This window comes from Saccoglossus kowalevskii, chromosome 7 (genome assembly GCF_978046115.1).
Source record: "Saccoglossus kowalevskii chromosome 7, keSacKowa6.1, whole genome shotgun sequence".
In the NCBI taxonomy this organism is placed as follows: domain Eukaryota; kingdom Metazoa; phylum Hemichordata; class Enteropneusta; family Harrimaniidae; genus Saccoglossus; species Saccoglossus kowalevskii.
The window spans coordinates 31,778,631-31,800,999 of NC_140647.1; the positions used below are offsets into that span (position 1 = coordinate 31,778,631).

Below are 22,369 nucleotides of genomic sequence, written 5' to 3' on the forward strand. Positions count from 1 at the left end.
TGAACAATTTCAAAGACTGTATTTTATTTTGCGAAGTTCCGTAATATATACGACAAGAAAAAGTAATAATTTTGTTAATATTTTTTTCTGTGGTTTGGGTGTTATTTTGAGTATGTCCCACTTGTGTCAAATTCCAAACGTTTTAAGACGTATACAAACAAATTGTTAGGCTCTGATTGATCATGATCCTTTATCGATACCGCAGTTGTCCTGGTAACATGGGTTGTATTCACGACAATAAAGTGTATGGGAACCAATGACGCTGCCAATCAATTTATTATAGATCGTTCTGATGGTGACATATGCAATCCAATTGTCTGTTACAGTCGATGGCGATTTTTAGAACATTTACTTCTATTATGACAAAGATCTCAACTAAAATTACCAAAATCACAATTTATTTTTTGAGTGACAAACTTTAAAACTATTTGCACAGAATATTTACCCTGTTATCCACATTTCATCTAGATCAATATGGCTATTATAAAGTGTCTCTAGTAGTTAAAATGTTCAATACACGAGGCTATTGAAGATATAAATATGAACATTTATAACAATCATGTAACGATCAATATTTACCATTGTATCTACAAATTCATTATTTAGTGTTTAAAAATATATATATTTGAAAGTGACATAAACAACTTTCATAATACTAGAATACTAATACTAAAATAAAACTGTTTAGACATAAATGTTTCAGTCATATTTCTGTGTTATGTAATGTACAACACTATCACAAGCGCATGTTTCTTGTGTATGTAAATATCAAACAAATAAAGCACATGTGTGCTAATCACCAATGCAATCACGTGATTACGAGTTGTCGTTATTTAAATTGAATGCAAAGTACATCGTCATAGAAGACGTGAACACAAAAGCTGAACATGTCAAGAACATTGTGTACTACCTCCTAAACAAACATTAACGATTAAGTTATCACACATGCCCCAAAAGGGAAATATCAGCATTGTCGAAATCTTGGGGTCCATTCAGAGAGGTTTCATTTAGCGAAGGAAAGTCTTCAAATAAATGAACACCCTGCGTTACACAGCCGGATTCGAGTTCATCCTGTGACGTATTGCACTGTGATTCGAGATACTCATCAGCGGCGTCGTCATGGTTATCCAGATTCATGGCTAAATACTCCATACCATTATCGCGTCTATCATCAACAGAAATACTCTCAATACTTTTCAATCGATATATTTTCTTGCGTTGACGGTAGCAACAACGCCTGCATCCAATAACGATGAAGTATATCATTATTGTAAGTAAAACTATTCCTAGTGCCCCAGTTATGGTGCAGCTGATAATAGTCGAAACATATGCATTACTTTTTGGTAGAAGTTCCTTGGCGACATTTTCCTCTGTTGTTACAGCCACCGAAACATCGACTTTAATTGGGATAGCTTCTTCTTTGTTGGAATAGCGAATAACATTTCCCGTATCTTTCTTTCCTTTGTTTTGAAACGTTATACTGTCTTTGACTGTTATAACGTTTTCAGTAGCAAATTGTAGTTTATATACACTTGTGGCAGCTGTAGTCAGTTTCTCATAATTTCCAGGTTTACCTTGATGTTCGTCCTCGGTATAGCTCGGTGAAATTTTATGTTCTTCCCGGCTCTTCTTTGGCGACGTGATTGTTTTGAGTGTCGTCTTCAATGATTGGGTAGTTGCTAAAGCTTGTGTTACTGCTTCTGTTCTGGTAACCGTAGCACTAGGTTCAAACGTTGTGTCCCGATCTTGAAACGAGCTATGGTCTATTGGGTCTGTCCTTGACTTTGCATCGGTTACCATCAATGTTTCAGAAAATCTACCATGTGTTGTATCAGTTGGACAGGACGCGTTCTGCAAGTGCACGTCTTCAAGTGGTTCACCTCTCAGTTCAATGGGAATGTTGCAGGTTGGAGGACGCACATATTTTATCGTTTCACCGAAATTTATATCTGATCCGGAAATAACCCAACCTTGTGAATTGAAGAAATTAATCAAATTGTTCATATTACAGTCGCATACCCAAGGATTCCCAGTTAGTAGTAATGTCTTCATATCTGTAACATCATCATCGAACACGTCCAAAGATACTGTTTCAAGCTGATTGTTCATTACTGATAGCCCTCTTAATCGCACAAGTCCCTCGAAAGCGCGGGCTTCGATATTAGCCAGCGGCATGTCCTCCAAAGAAAGGTGTTCTACCGTGGACAATGAAAGAAAGGAGTATGATCGTAGATGAGTAATCAAGTTTCCAGAAAGTAATAACGTTTTCAAATTGAGTAGCCCCTGAAGAGCGTCTATCGGTACATCATTCAAAACGTTTTGAGAAAGACTGATGTGAGATAACATGTATGCACTGGTGAAAATATCAGCATCTAAATTGGAGAGTAGGTTCCTATTAAGGAACAGATGTGTCAGCTTTGGTAGGCCGTCCATGCTACCCACTTCTAACGTGCTTAGTCGATTACCATCAAGATTCAATGTCATTAAATTCTCCAGTCCTCTAAAAGCATTTCGGGAAATGTCGACAATGAGGTTGTCGCTCAAATCAAGTGTATTCAAATTAGACAAGGTATGAAATGTGTATGGCAGAATGGACGAAATGCGATTTTTACTCAGAATAAGTGATTCTAAAACGGTGAGATTTTGCAGTGCTGCCGACGGTATATCCGCTATATTATTAGCCGCTAGGTCAGCGAAAATGATGGAATTTGAACCACGAAAAACAAGGTCACTCATCTCCTTTACGAAATTGTCAGCCAATACCAATTCTTGTAGTGATGGGAGACCCTGTAGAAACGGTTCCGCTGTAGACAGGCTGTTGTTTCGTAGATTCAGGGTAGATAGATGGTGCAGCGCCATGAATGCGTTCTTTTCTATTATAAGGATGCTGTTATGTTGTAAATAAAGCTGCCGGAGTTGTGGAAAGGCAGTGAAATTAGTAGCTGACAGAGAAGGTAAAACACTATCCGACAAATACAATCGTTGTGTGTCCCCAGGAATGTTTTCCGGCAAACCAGGTAATCCAATGCGTTCACAGTGAACCTCTTTACGCTGCCGATTGCACGTACATTTGTTCGGACACGCATCACTCAGCGTTGCTAGAAGGATTACGTATAACACAAACAAAGCCATATTGGTTTTGAGAGATTTAAAATCCAAATTTGTTGTTGTTGTTTTTCATTTTAGTCCTTCAGGTTATAATTTATTTCCAGGCGCATGTTTTTTCCAGTTATATAATTCATTTGGTTAGATGTCCTGTGATGTTGTTGTTCATTCGTTCATTCAATAATGCCTGATAATTAAGTTCACACCATTCCTGCAAATAAAACATACCTAATGTTAGTTGTGAGAACTAAAACCGCGTTACCTATAAAACATAAAACGCATAGTTAGCTTATGTATTATTATAATTTTCGTATCATACATGTGAAATATACATAAGGTAAGATGAAATGCAATATTGAACGTGCAGTCACATGTTGCAGTCACTGATTCGGAGGTCTTGACTGCAGTCAGATCAAATTTTCAAATGAAGTATCACATTAGCGATCAGACAGTCAAACAAACACACACGACGCCGTTACATGGCTTTCAGTTGTCCATGTATACAGTAGCTGGAAATAGAAAGTTCTAGGTAATACATGTGCATGTGACTACTGTGTTATTAAACTTATTAGTACCACGATTCAATAATTATTACGTACAGACTTTATCGTGAACCAACATCGGCGCACATCTCACAAGCTGTGAGCTACATATGACATTTTAAAAACCACTTCACGTGAACTAATTCATTTAGTTTACTTTATCACACTCCTATTCATATATTGATTCCCACGAGTTACTCAATAACTATACAGAAAAGTAACTTTGATCTAAACTAAGCAGTGCACAAAAACTTATATCTGCTGGTAATCCGAATACACATTATTCCCATGAATGTCGTATATCATGGTAGCTCAGTGTAATAAAGCAGTGTAATCATGTCTTTTGTCTGCATACTTGGCAATAAAAAAAATCCTCTAATCTGATTGGTCAGTGAATGCAGTCTGAACTTTTGACATCGTTGTTGACAATCTGGAAATACGCCAATATTTTAAGTGGTTTTAGACCATATTTCTTAAAGGTTTGTTCAGATTTGTATTAATTCACATATTTCTAACAGTTTCACATAGCATGTAAAATGTGTTTTTTTTGTTATAAATCCGTATATACGTGATTCATTATTTTTTAAGTCACTCAACATCATCATATTAGCTTCATTTGAGTACTTTCCTTCTAAATTCACTAGGAAATTCCTTCGTGCTGCCGACAGATCCCTGATTGAATCTACTCCAGAATAAATGTATTCACTGAACTATGGATATATTTATGGCTCCAAAAATAATCACATTCATAAACAGCTATCTTTTATGCAAATTATCATACTACTCTCCCGGAGTCTTGAGCGTGACACACAAATCACGTTTCAATGTTAGTGCGTTTCAGAAGCGGCAAAACGGATATGCGGGATCAACGGGATATCCAATTCGTGACCGTGCATTATAAAATTTAATATACTCGTGTTCATTCGTTCTTCGCCAAAGTAGAAATTGAGTACACGCGATTAATGCATTTACTATTGCATGGTCACGTGACCTTTATGTGACACTAATCATATCTCTGTGTGAGAAACGTAATGTTTGTTTACAAAACATTATTCAAATGTGTTCTTATCAGGAAGCGAAGAAATTACTCGATTTCCTGTCATCACACATTTACAAAGCAATGTAAATATATGCTTTCAACAATCAGACATTGAAAAGTAAATAGTAATTAAAAAATTACCTCTCACATAACAAAACTACCTCTAACAAAATATCATGCAATGCTACTTGGTAGAATATATGACAACTCATGATGTTAATGAAGGCATTTTACTATAATATTTTTTTCCTTGTACGTGTCCTTTTGCACTCTCCATTATATACTTAAATATTCATTATATACATATATCTAATACCGATAAAACAAAATGCATACATTGTCGCCGTATGATTATTCCACGATAATTTAAAAATGCAATTCTTGGAAGGTCATTTTAATATAATTTTTTTCTGTGACACTCGTAGAACAATTCATAAAATGAGTGCATATATCCGGCGCCGTCTGCCTATTTTATTAATATGTTTTATAGTTTTTAATTGCTTGTCCCAGGCGAATAATATAACTGGCCATTTATTGATACTGTATGTATTATATAAAGTAAAAACACATTGAACAGGTTTTGCTAGTAATCAAAATGTTCACCTAACAGTTTTAAAATGGTCTGATTGTAAAAGCGTTTTCCTATTGATCAAGATACGTCATGGGATACCATCCTTTATAAGCGTGCATTACACATGTAGAAAGCATACACGTAGGTTAATCGATAAAACGTACACACTGGAAGAATAAATCTTTGGGGGTAACACATGGATACATTATTTATCTTCGCTAGCGGGCAAAATGACTAATGCTTGTGTGGGCAAGCTGAACGATGAAAGTAACTGAAGCAAAGACCGCCATCTTGAGATAAATGCTGCATGGTTCACGAATGCGTTTATTCTGTGCATATTATTGCTTGTAAAAAGCAATATGACCGATGACCCAATATTGACACTATCTAGCTCCACTGTACATGAAATATATATTTAATGGCCATTAGGAATTGGTCATTGTTGATAGTTGGGGCGGTATGGGTATCATTCGCCTATTCTCGAAAGAACACCAATTTTAAAACTATCACAAGGTTTCGCTTTTTCTCTCAGCTTTTCCTATTGTAACTGTAAGTTGTTTTATGCGATATTCGTAAGATAGGGAGATTGTATCCCAGGTTATTTATATAAAATCTCCATAACGATTACTCATAACGATTTGAGCTATAAGATGATACTGTCACAATTGTTCTATGTATCAAGAAATGACTTTACATATACAGTGTATCGTAACCTCACCTTCACCGAATATAGAAAATAGTTGTCGGTTACACGAGATAATTGGGATGGGGCAGTCCTGTACAATCTGTATAAGTCTAGGACGTTCACCATCGCGCAATTTAATGACATCTAGGACACAGATTGTCTACAGACGTTTTTTTACTAAGCTTATCCTTGCAGAACTGAACCACAATCAGTTCTCTGTCAGATTTGTCCCTCATTCCCCCGCCTGAGTAATCAATTGAACAGAAATACGTGACCGATCGACAAAACTGTAGATGTTTGGCTCACATTTTCAATAACAGCCACAGTTCAAGCGTGAAACGAAACCAAAAGTAACATTTCATAATTATTAACTCACCATTAAACAATAACATTCTGATTCAATGTAGATGCACTCGGTGTTATATATCCGGCGTCAACTGACCCAATTTCCACGTGTTCAGTCAAGCGAATGGCGATATGGAAGTACATGCACTACCTTTGGCAGATCGCCTAACTATGGAGCCCTCGATGATTGATAAGGAAGGAGATTAGAGCAAGTTAATCCGCTCTTCCAAAGACTTGGCGGACAATGTGTAATGCGTGTTGATGTGCGCCGTCCACACTTCCAATCACAGTCTCACCGTCTACATTAGCGACGGAGTTGAGTCTACCATTTCCCTGGGGATGTTTTTAGCTGCAGTTGTACCAAGAATACTCCAGATACAACAATCGGGAAATGCGCTAGTTTATTGGACAGAGAATTTCGACGTGAATTATTATATTGACAGTGTAGCTTTCAAAATCATAAGTTGATTCAGTAAAATATTTAAAAGTGTTATTTTGTAGATCTATGGGGTGCAATAGACTTTCGGATTTTTCTCGTTCACTGATGCTTACAGTTCATAGTTTCTAAAGAGTGGTCGAGTGGGTTAGTTGTAATCCTGTGTTTTTAAGTGAATGTTATAAATACCCAAAGCGATATGATGATTACACCGATATTACATCGAATAATTTGTGACATATAAACATGGTCATACAATTGTTAAAGCTAAACACGCGTCGTTCAAATCTATCAAGTGGCGATGCCTTCAGCGGAAAAAAAACACTAAATTGGCGATGGTCATAAAATAGACTAATAACATCAACTGAAAATATGAGCAATTTGTGAAACAAGCTCATTAAGCTAGAGGCATTGCATATAAGGCATTAACACTCAATACGTCAGTGGCACGCTTGGCCATCGTGATTGCTACAGCCGAGAACAGGATAGTATGTCCATTGCATAGGAGTCTGTGAGTCTGGAGACATATTTTTTTAATTCTACGTGCTTCACTATAACATGTCTTTAGTGTTGTTTTATCACAATTAAATCACAGCCTAATCTAAAGAAATTTGAATTAAATCACTAGGTATAGCAGACAAGCATTACTATTATAAAAAGAGAAAATAAGAAAATTGTGCAGTTCAATTAGACAAAAAAAGAGGTAGAGCAATCATTTATGTGTATGATAATGGAACAGTACTACTTCAGGGAAATATTTACCAGTCATTATTATTAAACGAAAGTCAAAACTTATTTGAACGTTTATAGCGATTTCTTAAACTAAAGGTAAAGGTCACCGATTCCACAGCGTTAATTCTTGCCTCAAGTCAATGGCTACTGCTCGAGACTAGAACATTATTCATGTTACGACCCTGATGAATATTGCACGAACAGAAACTGGTTCAGAGACTGGATGATGACGGAAGTGTTAAGCAAGAAAAATACAACTGTGACGAAAATATGTCATCACTAAGACATAATCATTTCTTTCTAGATGAAAACCACATTTTCAGTGAATATACGTTATATCAACATATATAACAATGCTAGTCTCGCCACAACCATTCGTAGCAGATATCCTGACAGCAATTGAAGGATATCAAGTTAAGATCTCATCACTGTCGGGAAGTAAGTACTAAATACAATAAGTGATACTGATGGCAACCATGTAAGCAGTTTAGATCTCGAGAACAATCATATTTGAGTTATTCACAGTCAATGCATATCGTAATGAAACACCTAGCAAAGAATAGGATATTTCCCTATACAGTAGAGCAACAATAGAGTGCATAGAACAAGCACTAAAAGATACTAAAATTCTAGAAAAACTGTAACACTTAAAGCGGGGAGTCGTCACCTGCGCTTTGTTTCATTGCTTGGGACTCAATTCCCGCGCGTGCGCAGGTGACGACCCTCCCGCTTTAACAGTTAACATCGGTAAAAGCAATGTCGACCATGGTCTCACAAGACAATTCAGCATCTTGGAATTTGAAAGAGTATTTGATACAGCAAAGCAGATACCCCCCCCCCCCTGACACAATCACGAACAGTCCTATAGAAATTTAAAAACAAAACTATATACATGTTCAGGATAACCATTGCACCAGCGCACTAATGAAGACACAATGAAGTTCATATAAAAAGAAACATGAAGACAAGAAAGAATAGATTCAACAAATTACTATTCTCTATTGGTGATTGCGATGTGCCTGGCCTGGGATATTAATATTTACAAACAGTAACAATAAAATAAAAAGAACCATAATATATCAAATACATTTAAAAACACCCCACCTATGGCTGCACAGAGAAATGCTTGAGTGAAAATAAAATACCTACATGGAACAAAAGAGAAGAGCATGGCAGAATCATGGTGGTATAAATGTATAGATTAAAGAAAATGTTAAACAGGGTACTATAAAACAAACATCCATTCAGGTCTAATTCAATTATTATAAAGATATTATAAAGAAAATCATCGAATTTAAAAACGAAACAGAAATAATACTTTAATAATGTAAATACCAGAGCAGCAGTGATATTAATATTTATACTCTATAAGATCATGCCAGGAACTTAGTCATTACAACCCAAAATAACCAAGATACAAGCAAAAATCACGTGTAGTGAACTATATAACATAATATAATGTCCATAAGTTTTGAAATACTAAACATCCACAAATGATTATTCACCTCAAATCGTGATAACTGTTTATTAATATCATTAATCTGCCAAAACGCAACAAGTTTCAGAATAAAAATGATATGCTTGTCATGCACCGGACAGATATAAATGGGATAACATAAAAAAGTACAAAATATACTGATGAATAAAAGCAATTCAAACATTTATCACAATGTACATACCAGTGTCAACAACAAATGTTGAAATACAGTGATGCAACCATGATAAAAGCTCAGCAAAAATATCAAATCAGATGGAAAATGGGCAATAGCTGGACAACTGGAGAATTGGTATTCTAAAACCATTAAACAACCAGGATAATTATCTGTTCACTAACAATTATCAATATTTATCAGAGATGATTGAATCATATATCTAGAAAAAGACAACCTTATTCATCCAAATCGAGGTGAGTTTAGAAGCAAAGAACGGACAAGCGAACCAATCATAACACTTGATGCTATGATTGCAAAATATAAAGAATAAAAGAAACAAATATACTGCTGCTTTATATGGATTTGATGAAATGTCGATACTGTTTTATACAAAGAATTGATGGACAAACTACAAAGCAGCAATATTAATGACAGTTTTTAAAACATGTTCAATAATATAGAAGGCATACAAAAGATGAGTGACAGAATAGCATCACCATTCAATATACACAATCGAATGAAACCCCCTAAGCTCTATAATGTTTAATATATAAATGATTTGTACATTGCATGTAAACAAACAAATAACCTGAAACGCACCACAGAAACTCACGATCCACCTACAGCGGTACACTCTGTGTGCCAGAAAACGCAGTTCGCAATGACGTGTCGTGAACACCACCCCCACAAAGACTAGATGGTAATGTACAAGCCAAATTTTAGACATAAAAACGTATATAGTCAGGGTTGATGAAATGAACAAAAAACTAGACCACCATCATTAAACAATAGGTCAATATTATACCTACTATATACAGATGATATTTACTTATGTCATGGAGTATATCAAGTCTGTCATAATTGACGGATATTACACATAATTATCTAAATAAATGGGAAAACAAAATCAATTTGCCAAAAGTGGACATCACATGAAAAGGATGAAAATCAAAGTTGAAGTGAGGACAGTGCATTGTACACATCTTGTGGTGACATTTAATACAAATGGTTCAATGGATTCAGCATTGGACAGGTTATCCGCCAAAGCGAGAAATCTACTCCATTCATCCATGACATGAAAAACAAATACTGACAATTTTAACCTATACTGAAGAAATGAAATTGGAGTAGATGGTCAATACTAGAACAGAAACGTATCTCTCAACATTTTATGCAAATAACCTGCCAATTCCTATTGTTGTATACCATACAATACTACGCTCATATTTAAATAACCGTCTTAAATCCATTAGTGAAAGTTGGTTATCTAAACCACATGACCTGGGGTAAACATATGGCAAATCAGATAATGTACAGACAACGAAACCTCACTTTCACGACTATGTACGAATAATATTTTAACACATGGATAACAAACATCAACTGAACGGAGACAAAATTAGGGACTTTAAAAACTACTCAAAAATAACATTCAACAAGGATCTCCCCGTTATGTCATCGCGTACTGTCCGCAAATGAACCAGTTTTAAATATCGTCCAGTGAATGCAATCATACAGTGATTAGATGAACATGCTCAATTCAAGTCTCCGATATAATCTTGCATATACTCCTGCACATAAATAATGCCTAGTATTATCATGGTCAGAACAACCTACCCACTTCTGAACTGACTCAAGGACAACTCCGCTCACCAGCAGTGACGAATGCCTGAGTGACAGTAATCTAAATGACAGGCACATGTACGATCATATGAACATAAAACACGAGATTTGAACTTGGCAGATTCCCTTGTTATTGTAAGATGCGTTCCCCGTTACGCCACGTTGCACTGTCTCAACATCGACAGTTTGAAATAGGGTGTAGTGAATGCATCCTAACAACGTATAGATGGACATGCTGCATTATCTTTACGATGATAATTCTATTTCATTCATATGAACTACTGCGCATGACGTCAACCAGTGTTCAAGTGAAGGCAGCGAACAATTCATCGGCCTTTGGGCTCGTGCATGACGAGTGTTCCTGCGTTAAGCACGTACACAACAATATCAATCCATTCTGTCCCTGGGCGTATCATAATTCACATTGTGGAAAGATACCTACTGACTCTGAAATGAACACAGCGAATCCCCCTGAATGCAAATCACAGTTCCAGTTTCAACCGGTCATAATAAACTATTTTGCCCTTTTAATGAAATCGTTATTACCTGTTGTTAATTTCCATAGAAAGTAGTAACCATGTACTTATAAGTAGACCATTGCAATCTCCAACAGTAATTGAAGCTGGTCGTGATCATTAATCATCATGTATGCAAAATACATATTAGATGTTTATACTAACAATAATAAACTAAAGAACTGCATTATATATCTTTCTTCATTCAAATAGGTTAAAGGTAATGTACTAGTAAATTAAACAAGTTTGTCGAATTCTCTTGCGATATTCAAATCCCATTTATTCTTTAACTTGCAGTGATCCCAGCTTGTAATAACAATAATTGAATTCTCGGGAATCAGTATGTTAAAGTCAACTTTACAAAACTCACGATTCAAGTTCAATTGCCTTGACATTGGGCTGTAATGAGTAGTTCTGGTCTATACATCCACAGTGTTGTGATATGCTCCACTAACGCCAGATGTACTGCATTTACATCAGGGGGATGATTTGGAACCTTTGCTCGTCCCATGAGGAAAGTCGGAAATGTTAGCAGCTATGACAGTCTGACATGTTTATTTGCTTAGTATATGAATACAGGGAATTAGGGGTGGGGAGTGTGATGGCAAAAAAGCTGTGTAGTTTTTCCTTGGTGAATTTGTAGTAATTTGCGCCACTGTAATATATCTACGTGCAGAATCGGTATTTTTTCTGCTATTGATCGCTTCAGGATTTTTCCATGATTTTTTTTCTAGGCGTTTAATTTCCAATTCTGTCATCGCCGTCCAAATCTCCCACACCCAACCCCTCCGCCCGAACGCTTAACTTCTTATCGGAAAAATGCAACTTACAGAAAGCGGCGCCTTGACCTTATCAACTTCGCGTGAATGATCATTAACGGCGATCTTTCCACGGTTAAGTGAATAGAACGTTATTTACCCAAGAAACGGCGTATGCTTTGCTGTTTGTGAAGTAAGAATTACGTCACAGCAAATGACCACGTGTGATGTTTTGCTCGTAACCATTAGTGATCATGTGCCCTACATGTTATTCCATATAGGTATAGTTGTCTATCAGACGACGGAGAAAAACCCTTAGACGCAAATACCCGACGGGCTTTGGTTGACAGTGGGAGAGCCACGAGACTTGTTCACTGTTATAACGCGTTCTGCGTAAATACAAGTCCTAGAAAAATTAAAGGGCGGTAGTCGTCGCGCCACGCATGCGCGAGATATATGGGTCTCATTTAAACAAAGATGGCGACTTCGACTGTTGCGCAAATCAGCGAGTACAAACTGAGACGTTGCGAATTAGGTTTTTTAGGTGATTGGAAGGTATCGAAGGGAGAAGTCACCGGCGGTAAATAGTGAAAGTCGTACAAGGTCAAACCTCATACTTGATTCTGATAGAAGAGCACATTGTATTGTGGGAAAATCAATGTCTATCAACACAAATGTCGCACATGCGCAGCGCGACAAACGATTGGCCTGCATACTATCGTAGCGCAATGTGCTAGTGTATTTTAGGCTGTCCTAATATCATATTTGGTCAATATATAAATTCTATAATATAGAGTTTACAATTACAGGAAAACAAAACAAACTACTGATAAACAATTTCACTACACACTGATTTGTAGGACACTAGCTGCAATGGAGTAACTTCTGCTTACGTAAGTAAGATCAATAAATTTGTCATAAAATTTTTCCCCACATTATATGTCCACAGCTTTACACCAAATATTTTTTCCTAAATGATTCGCAAATCTGGGCATATATCTAGTTTTAAATCTAGGTTGTTTCTAGAGATAAACTTGCCTGAAAGTATGAAATGTTATCACCTGGTGGGTAACTGTAGTATTTACGATATAAAAAAAAAACAGAAAGCTTTGCTGTGTGATGTGTTTTGGTAGATTACCATCAAGAACAACGGGGGGGGGGTATTTTGTTAGAAGTGCATCAAACTTGAACCAATGAGATTAGATATTTCAACAGGAAGGCAGCTCTTTGCAAAGTAGTAAATGGGTGGCAGTCGTCAGCAAATAATTGAATTGAGAAAGAAGAATATAAAGGTCATACCTTTGACATAATCAGAAAAGTTCAGAGGTCTTTTCGTGTTTCGCCAGATTTCAGAAACATGATATTTCTAATTGAGTCTAAAATGTCGAGCTTCGCCGAAAAACAAAACAAATGTCGATCATTAGCTCATCCGACCCTGTCAAATGTTGATTATTAGCTCATCCGACCCTGTCAAATGTTTTATACAATTATGTGATTTAATCCACATCAATGTATGTATAATATAAGTCATAACATTTTATCAACTGACTGAATTGTTAAAACGATAAGAAGAAAAACTAAATAAATATAATTAGTATAATTTGTAGCGCGGTGTATTGAATTACTATTCTTTCTAACCGAGTAGTCGCCGATGATTCAGTAAGGTTACAAGGGGCAACATGATTTGTTGACACAGGTGGGAGTAATATTGGTATTTGAACTCACTGTGTGTGTAATATTGTTTAATTCCGTTCCTACTAGAGTGTCCCCTGATATTACGTTTGTCTTTTTACCTAATAGCAGTTTGTGTATCAGAGATACCGATGCTACGTCACATGGGACCCATATCAAAAGCGGCGCAATGCGGTAACTGTGACGTTTCAATTAGATTATGTTAGTTATGTCCATACTATGCCTATTCTGGAACAGGTTGCTCAATGAAACACAATTTCTAGAGTCCAAATTTACAATGACTAGAATGAATGTCTCGAATAATACGTTGAAACGGTTTTCATGACAACATATCGACAATTTTTGCCGAACAAAAAACACTAATGCTTGTAATAGGACAAGCACACCTAACATGTTTATATTTTTAACAAATATCACTATTATCCACATACTTTTACATTGCCACTGTGAAGTCACAAACGGAATTTCGTTATGTGAACATTGCAGAGAAGTCATTGTATGCAGGAATAATACATAATCTTGAATGATCGATCTGTTTTCAGCAACTTACAAACAGGATTCTTCATCTTGGCCAAACAAACTAAGTTGTTGTTTACTAGTGTTTTTCCCTATGTTTAGAACAAAAAGCTGAATTGCTACAAAATGACCACGCTCATATTTTAGAAACTAAGTTCATTTTGCGAAACCACTCACAATTTATAACTCGTTGGTTAATTAACAGATGTTGTTAACTATTCTTATGTATTGTTTAACGTCAATATTTACTCAAATTTCTGTTAACTTGTGACTGGATGTTTTCGTAACTCAATGTTCGTAACTCAATGTTCGTAACTCGATGTCCGTAACTCGAACAATTCAGCATCTCTGGAATATTAATGTTATTATTGAAGATAACTTGGTACATTTGGTTTAACCTTTCCGTAGAAAACTTTTCATTTGTCAATATAAGCAATTTTTGTTAGCTGATAAAAAATAAAGCTCTGTTATCGTAGAGTATGACCATATGGGAATAGCACCAATTGCAAAAATATGACAAATTGTGTCTCTAATAAGTTAAATAGTTCCATAGCGTGTTCAATAGTTCTCATTTATACGAATCATCATAGTTTGGAAAATAGGACACATTTTTGTTCCTTGTTGTATTCTACAATTGTGCAGATGTATTACATATTGTTCATTTCAATAATTTTTAGTTCCATGTCTAATTAGTGTGGCAGTCGACATTAAAAGTGTTCTTTTCATTACAAAATACACTTTTACAGGTCTAGACTGTTGACTAAAGAGGGGAAATTGAAAGCTGTTCATCGAGAATTTCTAACTCCACTCCAGATTTATTTGTTTTCTCTACCCGCTCCCCATATTTTTTCATAAGATCTGGTTCCTTACATCATCTTATTTTATGGGGCAGTTTTCCCCTGCCTCCCGAAATATTTCTATGAATGTTCTCCTCTCCCACGTAGAAAATGTTCCCGCTCTAAATCCTTCTAAAGTTTTACATTGCCCTCTCCTTAAAAAAATTCAAAATTTGTCTTTGCCCTTAAGAAATTGTACACAATTTCCTCTGTCCTTAGGACATTGCAAATTTTCCCCCAGCTCACAAGAAATCGAAATTTGTTTCTCCGCCCTCAAATAACCGTTTTCGGACAGCTTTTTCTATGAACAGCTCCATTGGCTGTAACTGAATTTCCCAAACATCAATATTGCAAAATGAGAAACAGGTATGACATGATTGATGCGATGCAGAAAACATCTATTTTGTGTGCCCGTGTATAAACAGCAACAACAATCCATAATGAAAAGTAAATATTTTGTATCTCGATTGTTGTGTATGTTCTCTGACAATTGGTCGTCAATGGCAACATATAGGTTACATAACAGTGAGGGCAGTGAAAGCGTTCGGAGGTCGCTCGTTAAGAGTTTGAAAACGATGCACTTCCGATTAATGGGCGGCGCCATTTTGTTTGTTGTTTCACAAATTATGAGGATCGGAAACAGCTCATTCATCATGAAACATCTTCAGAGTGTTGTTCAATGATAAGGCAATCGTTTCCTGGCAACCGATTGAACATTGTTCAACTTTCTATAGTGTTTCGGGGCAGTTTGATCAGCGGCGACACACGAATCGTGCGTGGCGCCATTTTGAATTTCGCGCAACTGGCGCTTAAACTATTAACTAGACCGCAATTCACGCGCTTCGGCTTTCTATGGTAGTCACTTTTTATTTTTAGTAAATCAATAAACTACTTGGCTGCGCTCGCTCGCCTGGCATTACCTGTTACATATTAGCGAGCGCAGTGAGCTTTATAGATAACATGTGTATATATAAAAGAGAATGGAAGAAATCTATATACCCTAAGAATTTGAAAACGGTGCACTTCTGGTTAATGGGCGGCGCCATTTTGTATGTTGTTTTACAAATTATGAGAAGCGAAAACAGTTCATTCATGATACAGCTTCTTCAGAATTTTCGTTCTAGGATAAGCAAATTGTTTTTTGGTTAGAGACTGAAAATTGGTCAAAACTTTCAATAGTGTTTCGGGGCATTTTGATCACAGGAATCGTGTGTGGCGCCATCTTGAATTCTGCTCGAATCGTGCGCGAACTAATAACCCGATTTCCGCAGTTCGCGCGCCTAGACATTCGATGGTTACGCTGGTTCTATTTTAAGTAATCAATAAACATGTGCCACGTTCCAAATTTCCATAACAGCGAATGCTGCCAGAACGCAGCTCTTTAGTTAACATGTGTGTATGTACATAAAGGAGAGAATATAAAAAAATGGAGCACTTCCGGGCTATGGGCGGCGCCATTTTGTTTGTTGTTTAACAAATTATGTAAAGTGGTACAGCTTATTCAGAAATGTACGTTGATGGTAAGTTAATAGTTTTCTGGAACGAGTTGAACATAGTTCTACATAGTTCTGAATGTTTGTTTCGAGTCATTTTGACAACACCAAAGTTGTACCTGGTGCCATCTCAAGCTGCAGTCGCCATTTTTTGTTTGTTTGTTTGTTTGTTTGTTTGTTATTTTTACGTTACCATTCAACATCGTCACCCCAGGTAAACTTAGGTAAACGGATAATATGGGTGCTATATTTTTGTCTTTAGGTTGTTGTCATCCAATGAGTAGCCAGTGAGTAGACAATGTGTTGTGCCCGTGCATCAACAGTGCAATTGTCGTAACGGTCGGCGGTAGTGCTGCCAAATGAAATGTATAGACAGTGATTCGAATATTTCGATTCACCGTTTCCGGCAATCATGTTGGCAAAATGACACAGAGATATTCATTATTATTAGTGTTATAACCCCTTAAACCTCAACATTGTGGCAATTCCCGGAGATTAAAACAAACAATGTATTTTATACGTGTTGTATACGTCGCATGGGCCCCATAACAAGCATAACGACACGACCACCGCCCTTTGAGACATACTAATAGTGTCTGGTGGTAATTTCCACGGAGACCGCTTGAATTTTACATATCAGTTCATTTTCCATGACCGTTGCTCGTATTACTTTGTTCTCCATCGACTGTTAGGATTAGATTTCTACATATTATGATCATTATCGATTGATTTATGGATATCAATTACATAAACGTAATCATGGAGATCCAATTCCGTTCTGAGGAGAATAACTCGCGTAATCTGACATGTATACATCCGTTCCGAACGTTATTGTATAATATTAAAAACATACAATAAGATATTGATTTTCGGAAATCAATTTTCCCAGTGAAACAATAAGTGCTTAGTGAAAAAAAAAATATTAAAATTCATTATGTCAACACACGTAGCTCAGAAAATTTCCAAGGTTTCGAAATTTTGAGTAAACAAGAATATCATGATGCTAGAGAAGGTTGATAGAATTGCTCCACATGTTCTATTCTGCATCAACTTACTATATCCCAGCAAGACGATTTTGGAAAGTCGACAGAAATTAAAAATATCGTTCATGTGTATTACGACAGTTGACGTGGGCGGTAAAATATTAAACTTACTACGTCACATAAAGATATATCCTTAATTTCGGACGTGAAATATAAATGCCGGCTTTTATTTTTCAAGGAAACGATACCTTTGGTACCCCGATGATTCACTGACATTAATTTCGCAATTTTTATGAAATTTATATTTTCTCCCAAGTTTACTATAATATAAGTAATATCATTATAACGATCAACTTGGGAACTCGTATTTTATTGTTTTTTTTTTTTTTTAACTTAATTAATGTTTTCTTGCAATACATTTTGCACCTGGGTTATTCATTCGTTCTGATCGGCGATTTTATGTGGAATTAGTCCGTCAGTTGAATTGCGTTTGTTCAGATTACATGCGTTGTAAAATACATGTACACCTTATTGATTGGCGGGTCTGTGTTATAGCATTGCGACAAAACAAATACCACGACCATTAAAACGTCTCTCACACAAACCGTGTTCAGATTTCCTGTAAACGAACAATGTATTTCTCATGCGTTGTATACGTCACGGTCGCATGGGACCCATATCAGACACGGCGCGGTGTGGCGACTGAGACACTTATTAAATTTTAAAATGATATGGCGTTAAAGCGTCGTACATTGTTTGTTTTCTTGAAATTCAAACGCAAAATTCGAAATTTCGCGGCGAATGTGGTTCTTTAAGTTTATCGCTAACCTTGCATGTAGATATGTATTTGCTTCAAGTTGGGCTCACTACGGCAGAAAAATAGAGGTTATTTCGCTTTATCAGATTAATATTTTCCAGTAAATAGTAATTTTCCCGTTTACACACAAAATAAGAGTCTCTGTAATATTATCAGTGCTTAGCGTTCTTCCCACGTAACGCGATTTATGAAATGAATTCGTCCTCGTCGTGTAGGATTAGGACAGAATACATGACTAAGCCCAAGATAAAAATCCAACGCGATATTTTCCGAAACAGGATGTATTTATATTGTACGACTGTTATTATCCAACAAAATGTCACTTATCTGAACTGATAGGATCAGTATAAATTCGATATCGTAAAATGAGTTTGAATCCGGCTTCGGACATTATAATTTTCTTTTAAGTCCTGGCGCTTTAGAGAGTACGGGACATAATTTGTAATTAACAGCCTGCACTTAGCTGGGTTCTACGAATGGTTTAACACCCAATAAAAGAACTCTGTTTAATGTCAGTGACATGATTTACTGCCTATGTCAATGTACATTTCTACAATGTCTACCCCAGCACGATGAGACTGTTAAATGTCATGGCCCTGGGCATACTAGAATTTGTCTACAAAATCATTGAAAATTGCATCAAGCTTGATTAATAACCACAGGAAAAAAACTACGCAATTATCCTACATAATAATGTTACTTAAAATTAAATCGATTTTTATTCTTGTAAAACGCGAGCACCTGAACAATTTTGCTTTCGTGTTATCCTACATCAATTCGGTTAATAGATAGCCTTGGGTACGACATTTTTAATATTAAATTTAGGTGTATGCTGACAGGTAGAGCAACTGATTTTGAGATATCGAGCTGTGGCTCAGCTCAGCACACGAGCAAAATGTATACATACCTTGAATCTTTGTTTCAAGCAATAAAAAATTGAGAGAAGACTATATGTCTCACAATAATATCAACTAGACTAGGTGTATTCCTTGCGTTTGTTTTCATTCATCTCCAGTGAACTGAGTAAAAAGAAACAGATAAACGTAAAATTCAGTAAATAATCCGCGAGATCAAGAGTTATGGCTTTTCGTCACTCCTTAATAGACTCATAAAGGTTGATGGGAAGTTCACCTTGTCTCTTGTGTAATCATATCGGTCACTACGAGCAACTTTTAACAAGGTATGGATGGACCTGGTATGGATCTACTGTAACACCACTTTATACTCGGTAAGGTTTTGCAGATCGCTGTACATCTTAAACTATGTTGGAAATCAGCGAGCCACCCAGCGATGCGTCGTCACGCTTAGTTTGGCGGAGCTCGTGAGCTGAAATTAGACGCTTTAGGTTTATGCTAAAAAATCATAAACAGTAATATAAAATTACTAAGGCGCCCTACGTACCCTGGTGACCTTGTATCGTACAGAACACGGGAAAGCAACTGAAGTTCAACAAATAACAACAGAGTTTCACTGTGGGTATATATGTATAATATTCACCATCTGAGTAGCCCAACATCATTCGGCTTGAAAGCTCGTCTAAAAGAACACGAATCAGACGTAGTCAATGTTTCGTCTCTCGCGCATGTGCAGATGCAGTCTTGTTATATTACGAATATATTATCATAGATACGTACAGTGAACGGGTGAGCTTGCGCATCTGGAGTCGATCATAATACCTACTCATCGCATTATTCTATCTACTGTCGTATACTGCTCTGACAGGATTCTACCAGAACACGTAACGCAAATAGATGAACAACTTGAATATATAGCATAAACAGATCAATTTTGCGATCAAATATCAACACCCATCGGGCCAGAAAGGTAGCATTCACTGTGTTTGTTAATTGTTTCCCATTGAGACAGGTTCTTGCTCTTTTGCATTTAACAATATACTATTTGGTCAAACATGACACCTCGCTGGCATCCAACTCATCGGTTCCATTAGTATGAAGTGAAAGGAGCCTCCCGTGTGTTCTGGGTACATGCGCAATTCTGTAAGTGACGGCAATAGTAATGGTTCGGTCACTTTGACAATTTGTCAAACTAAATTCTGACATTAATGCGGCATTTTTTTTCTACAATTTGCACGCTATAATTTGCAATGTTTCCAAATTAAAGAGATCCTACATTATTGTGTTTTAACTGCGATATGATTGTAGTGCATCTATGGTGCGAAATCACGTGGCCAGGGCAATTGAAGTTCGGAAGACTCATTCATAGCGGTGACGAGACGAATAACATAACGCACGAATGACACAAGAATTTGTGAATGAGTTTGTAATTATACTTGCGGTTACTTTTTATTAATTTGAATATAAACTGCCTCACGGCAACTGAATCCCATTTGACCAATCAGCAATGCGTGTTTGACCTCATTACGTGACGGGTGAATACTTCCAATCAGCCACTATCGTCATAGTTATTGTGCCTAAGGACGGTCTGTGTTTGAAATATAGTTAGCTCGTTTCATCGTCGGATATCATATTAAGGAATGTGCTAAATAACTTTCCGGGGAAGATATTTTAATTTTAATTGAGATTTTTTTAATTTATGGTACGGCTAGGTATAATGTCATCTACCCCCTTTCTCTCCGTTCTCCCTTCTTCCCTTCCTCCCTTCCCTCTCTCATTCATTCACATACGGTACCTTGTCGAGTAGTTTATATTTGTAATCTATTCATAGAATGTTTGTACACTATTGTGGAAATCATAGTACTTATTTTGCTTGAGTGCCTTTTCATAAACAAACAAACAATTGTCACGAGTGGTTGAGTTGAACACGGAATAAATCTACGATATAAGTCCCACCTTAGCGTTGGTGATACCATAGCTGTGTCCCCATAAACACATTTTTAAATACATTTGCGGCGATATAGTTGTTTACTTCCCATGTGATTATGCAAATAATATCTATTCTAAGGTGTCTATGAAACAGGGTGTGAACATGTAGTAATGAAAACTGAAAGGTATTACGACGTTTCCTTGCCATATTATTTTAAAATTTGCGTTTTATTCTTGATCAGTGATGATATATGTTCCACGAAATTACGTAATGTAATATACGCCTACCAGGGCCGTGGTTTGTTAAAAAGTGTTCCAAGTTTTCCTAAGGGCGTTTTCGTTAAAACTCGATATTTTCATTTCCAGCCAATACAACTCACGCAAGCCGTATTCATGTTTTATGGCACCCAGACTAAAAACGAGTCGACGCAGTTTTCTTTCATTATATTTTCCAGAAGAGACGTTAATGTTAAATGTTAAGATAAAGACAACTCGGAAAGCATATAGATTGATGAGCAGAATGTACCGCTCATTATACCTTAATTGCGTTTTATTGGACGTAATTGCGTACTCGCTCGCATGATATGTTGTAATTCGCCGCCCGCAGTAAACTGCTGTAATCGAACTACGTTGAATAATACACAGTTTACGAGCAGGTTACATCGTACTAGTTAAATACAAACAATAAATCATTAATTACAAGGAGTATTGAGAACCCGAGGTTCCACTTGACAGGAAACACACGTTTTTCTTGTTGTTGTTTTTTTTTTTTTTGGAGGGGGGTTGTTTTTTATTCGAGACTACTAGTATATCTAATATCACCATTTTTTTTTTAATTCTAACCGAAGACCGAAGGATGTTTGAAGTGGATAAGCTGTACAATCTGCAATGCCCTTATCGTGCTGATTAACCCTATGAGCAGGACTGCACTTAGTACTATTACCTAGTGTGTAGCCTTGTCGTCATATCTTTTGAAGGTGATTTGCCTATCTCAAAATACATACTGACAGTTACTTTTAGATTCATATTTCTATCATACTATTGAGGGCAGCTCCGGTATGTATCTTAAGAGACGGAATGTCGATATAGTCAATTAAGTATTAAATGATGTCTGCAGTTAGTTATCTACTAGCAGGTGAGACTTTGCGATAGGTTCTACTTCACAGACAATCATAACATTACGCTAGAACAAAACTAGGCGCATTTGTGCATCCGTGATAATGTCGTGACTTTTTTTTAATTGAGA

At 36.5% G+C, this 22,369-nt stretch overlaps 1 protein-coding gene and 1 long non-coding RNA gene across 2 annotated transcripts; both read right to left on the reverse strand.

The window, feature by feature from the left end:
• Positions 1-257: 257 nt before the first annotated feature.
• LOC146740938 (uncharacterized) lies at positions 258-3,132 on the reverse strand. The gene has a single exon (XM_085501909.1). The coding sequence runs from the start codon at positions 3,130-3,132 to the stop codon at positions 940-942; it is 2,193 nt and encodes a 730-aa protein (XP_085358035.1). The 3' UTR covers positions 258-939.
• An 87-nt stretch (positions 3,133-3,219) lies between these two features.
• Positions 3,220-19,861, reverse strand: LOC146740939 (uncharacterized). The gene is made up of 3 exons (XR_014930019.1): positions 19,742-19,861; positions 19,248-19,359; positions 3,220-3,316 (listed from the first exon to the last, which is right to left on the reverse strand). It is a non-coding gene; the product is annotated as an uncharacterized LOC146740939 (long non-coding RNA).
• Between the last annotated feature and the right edge of the window lie 2,508 nt (positions 19,862-22,369).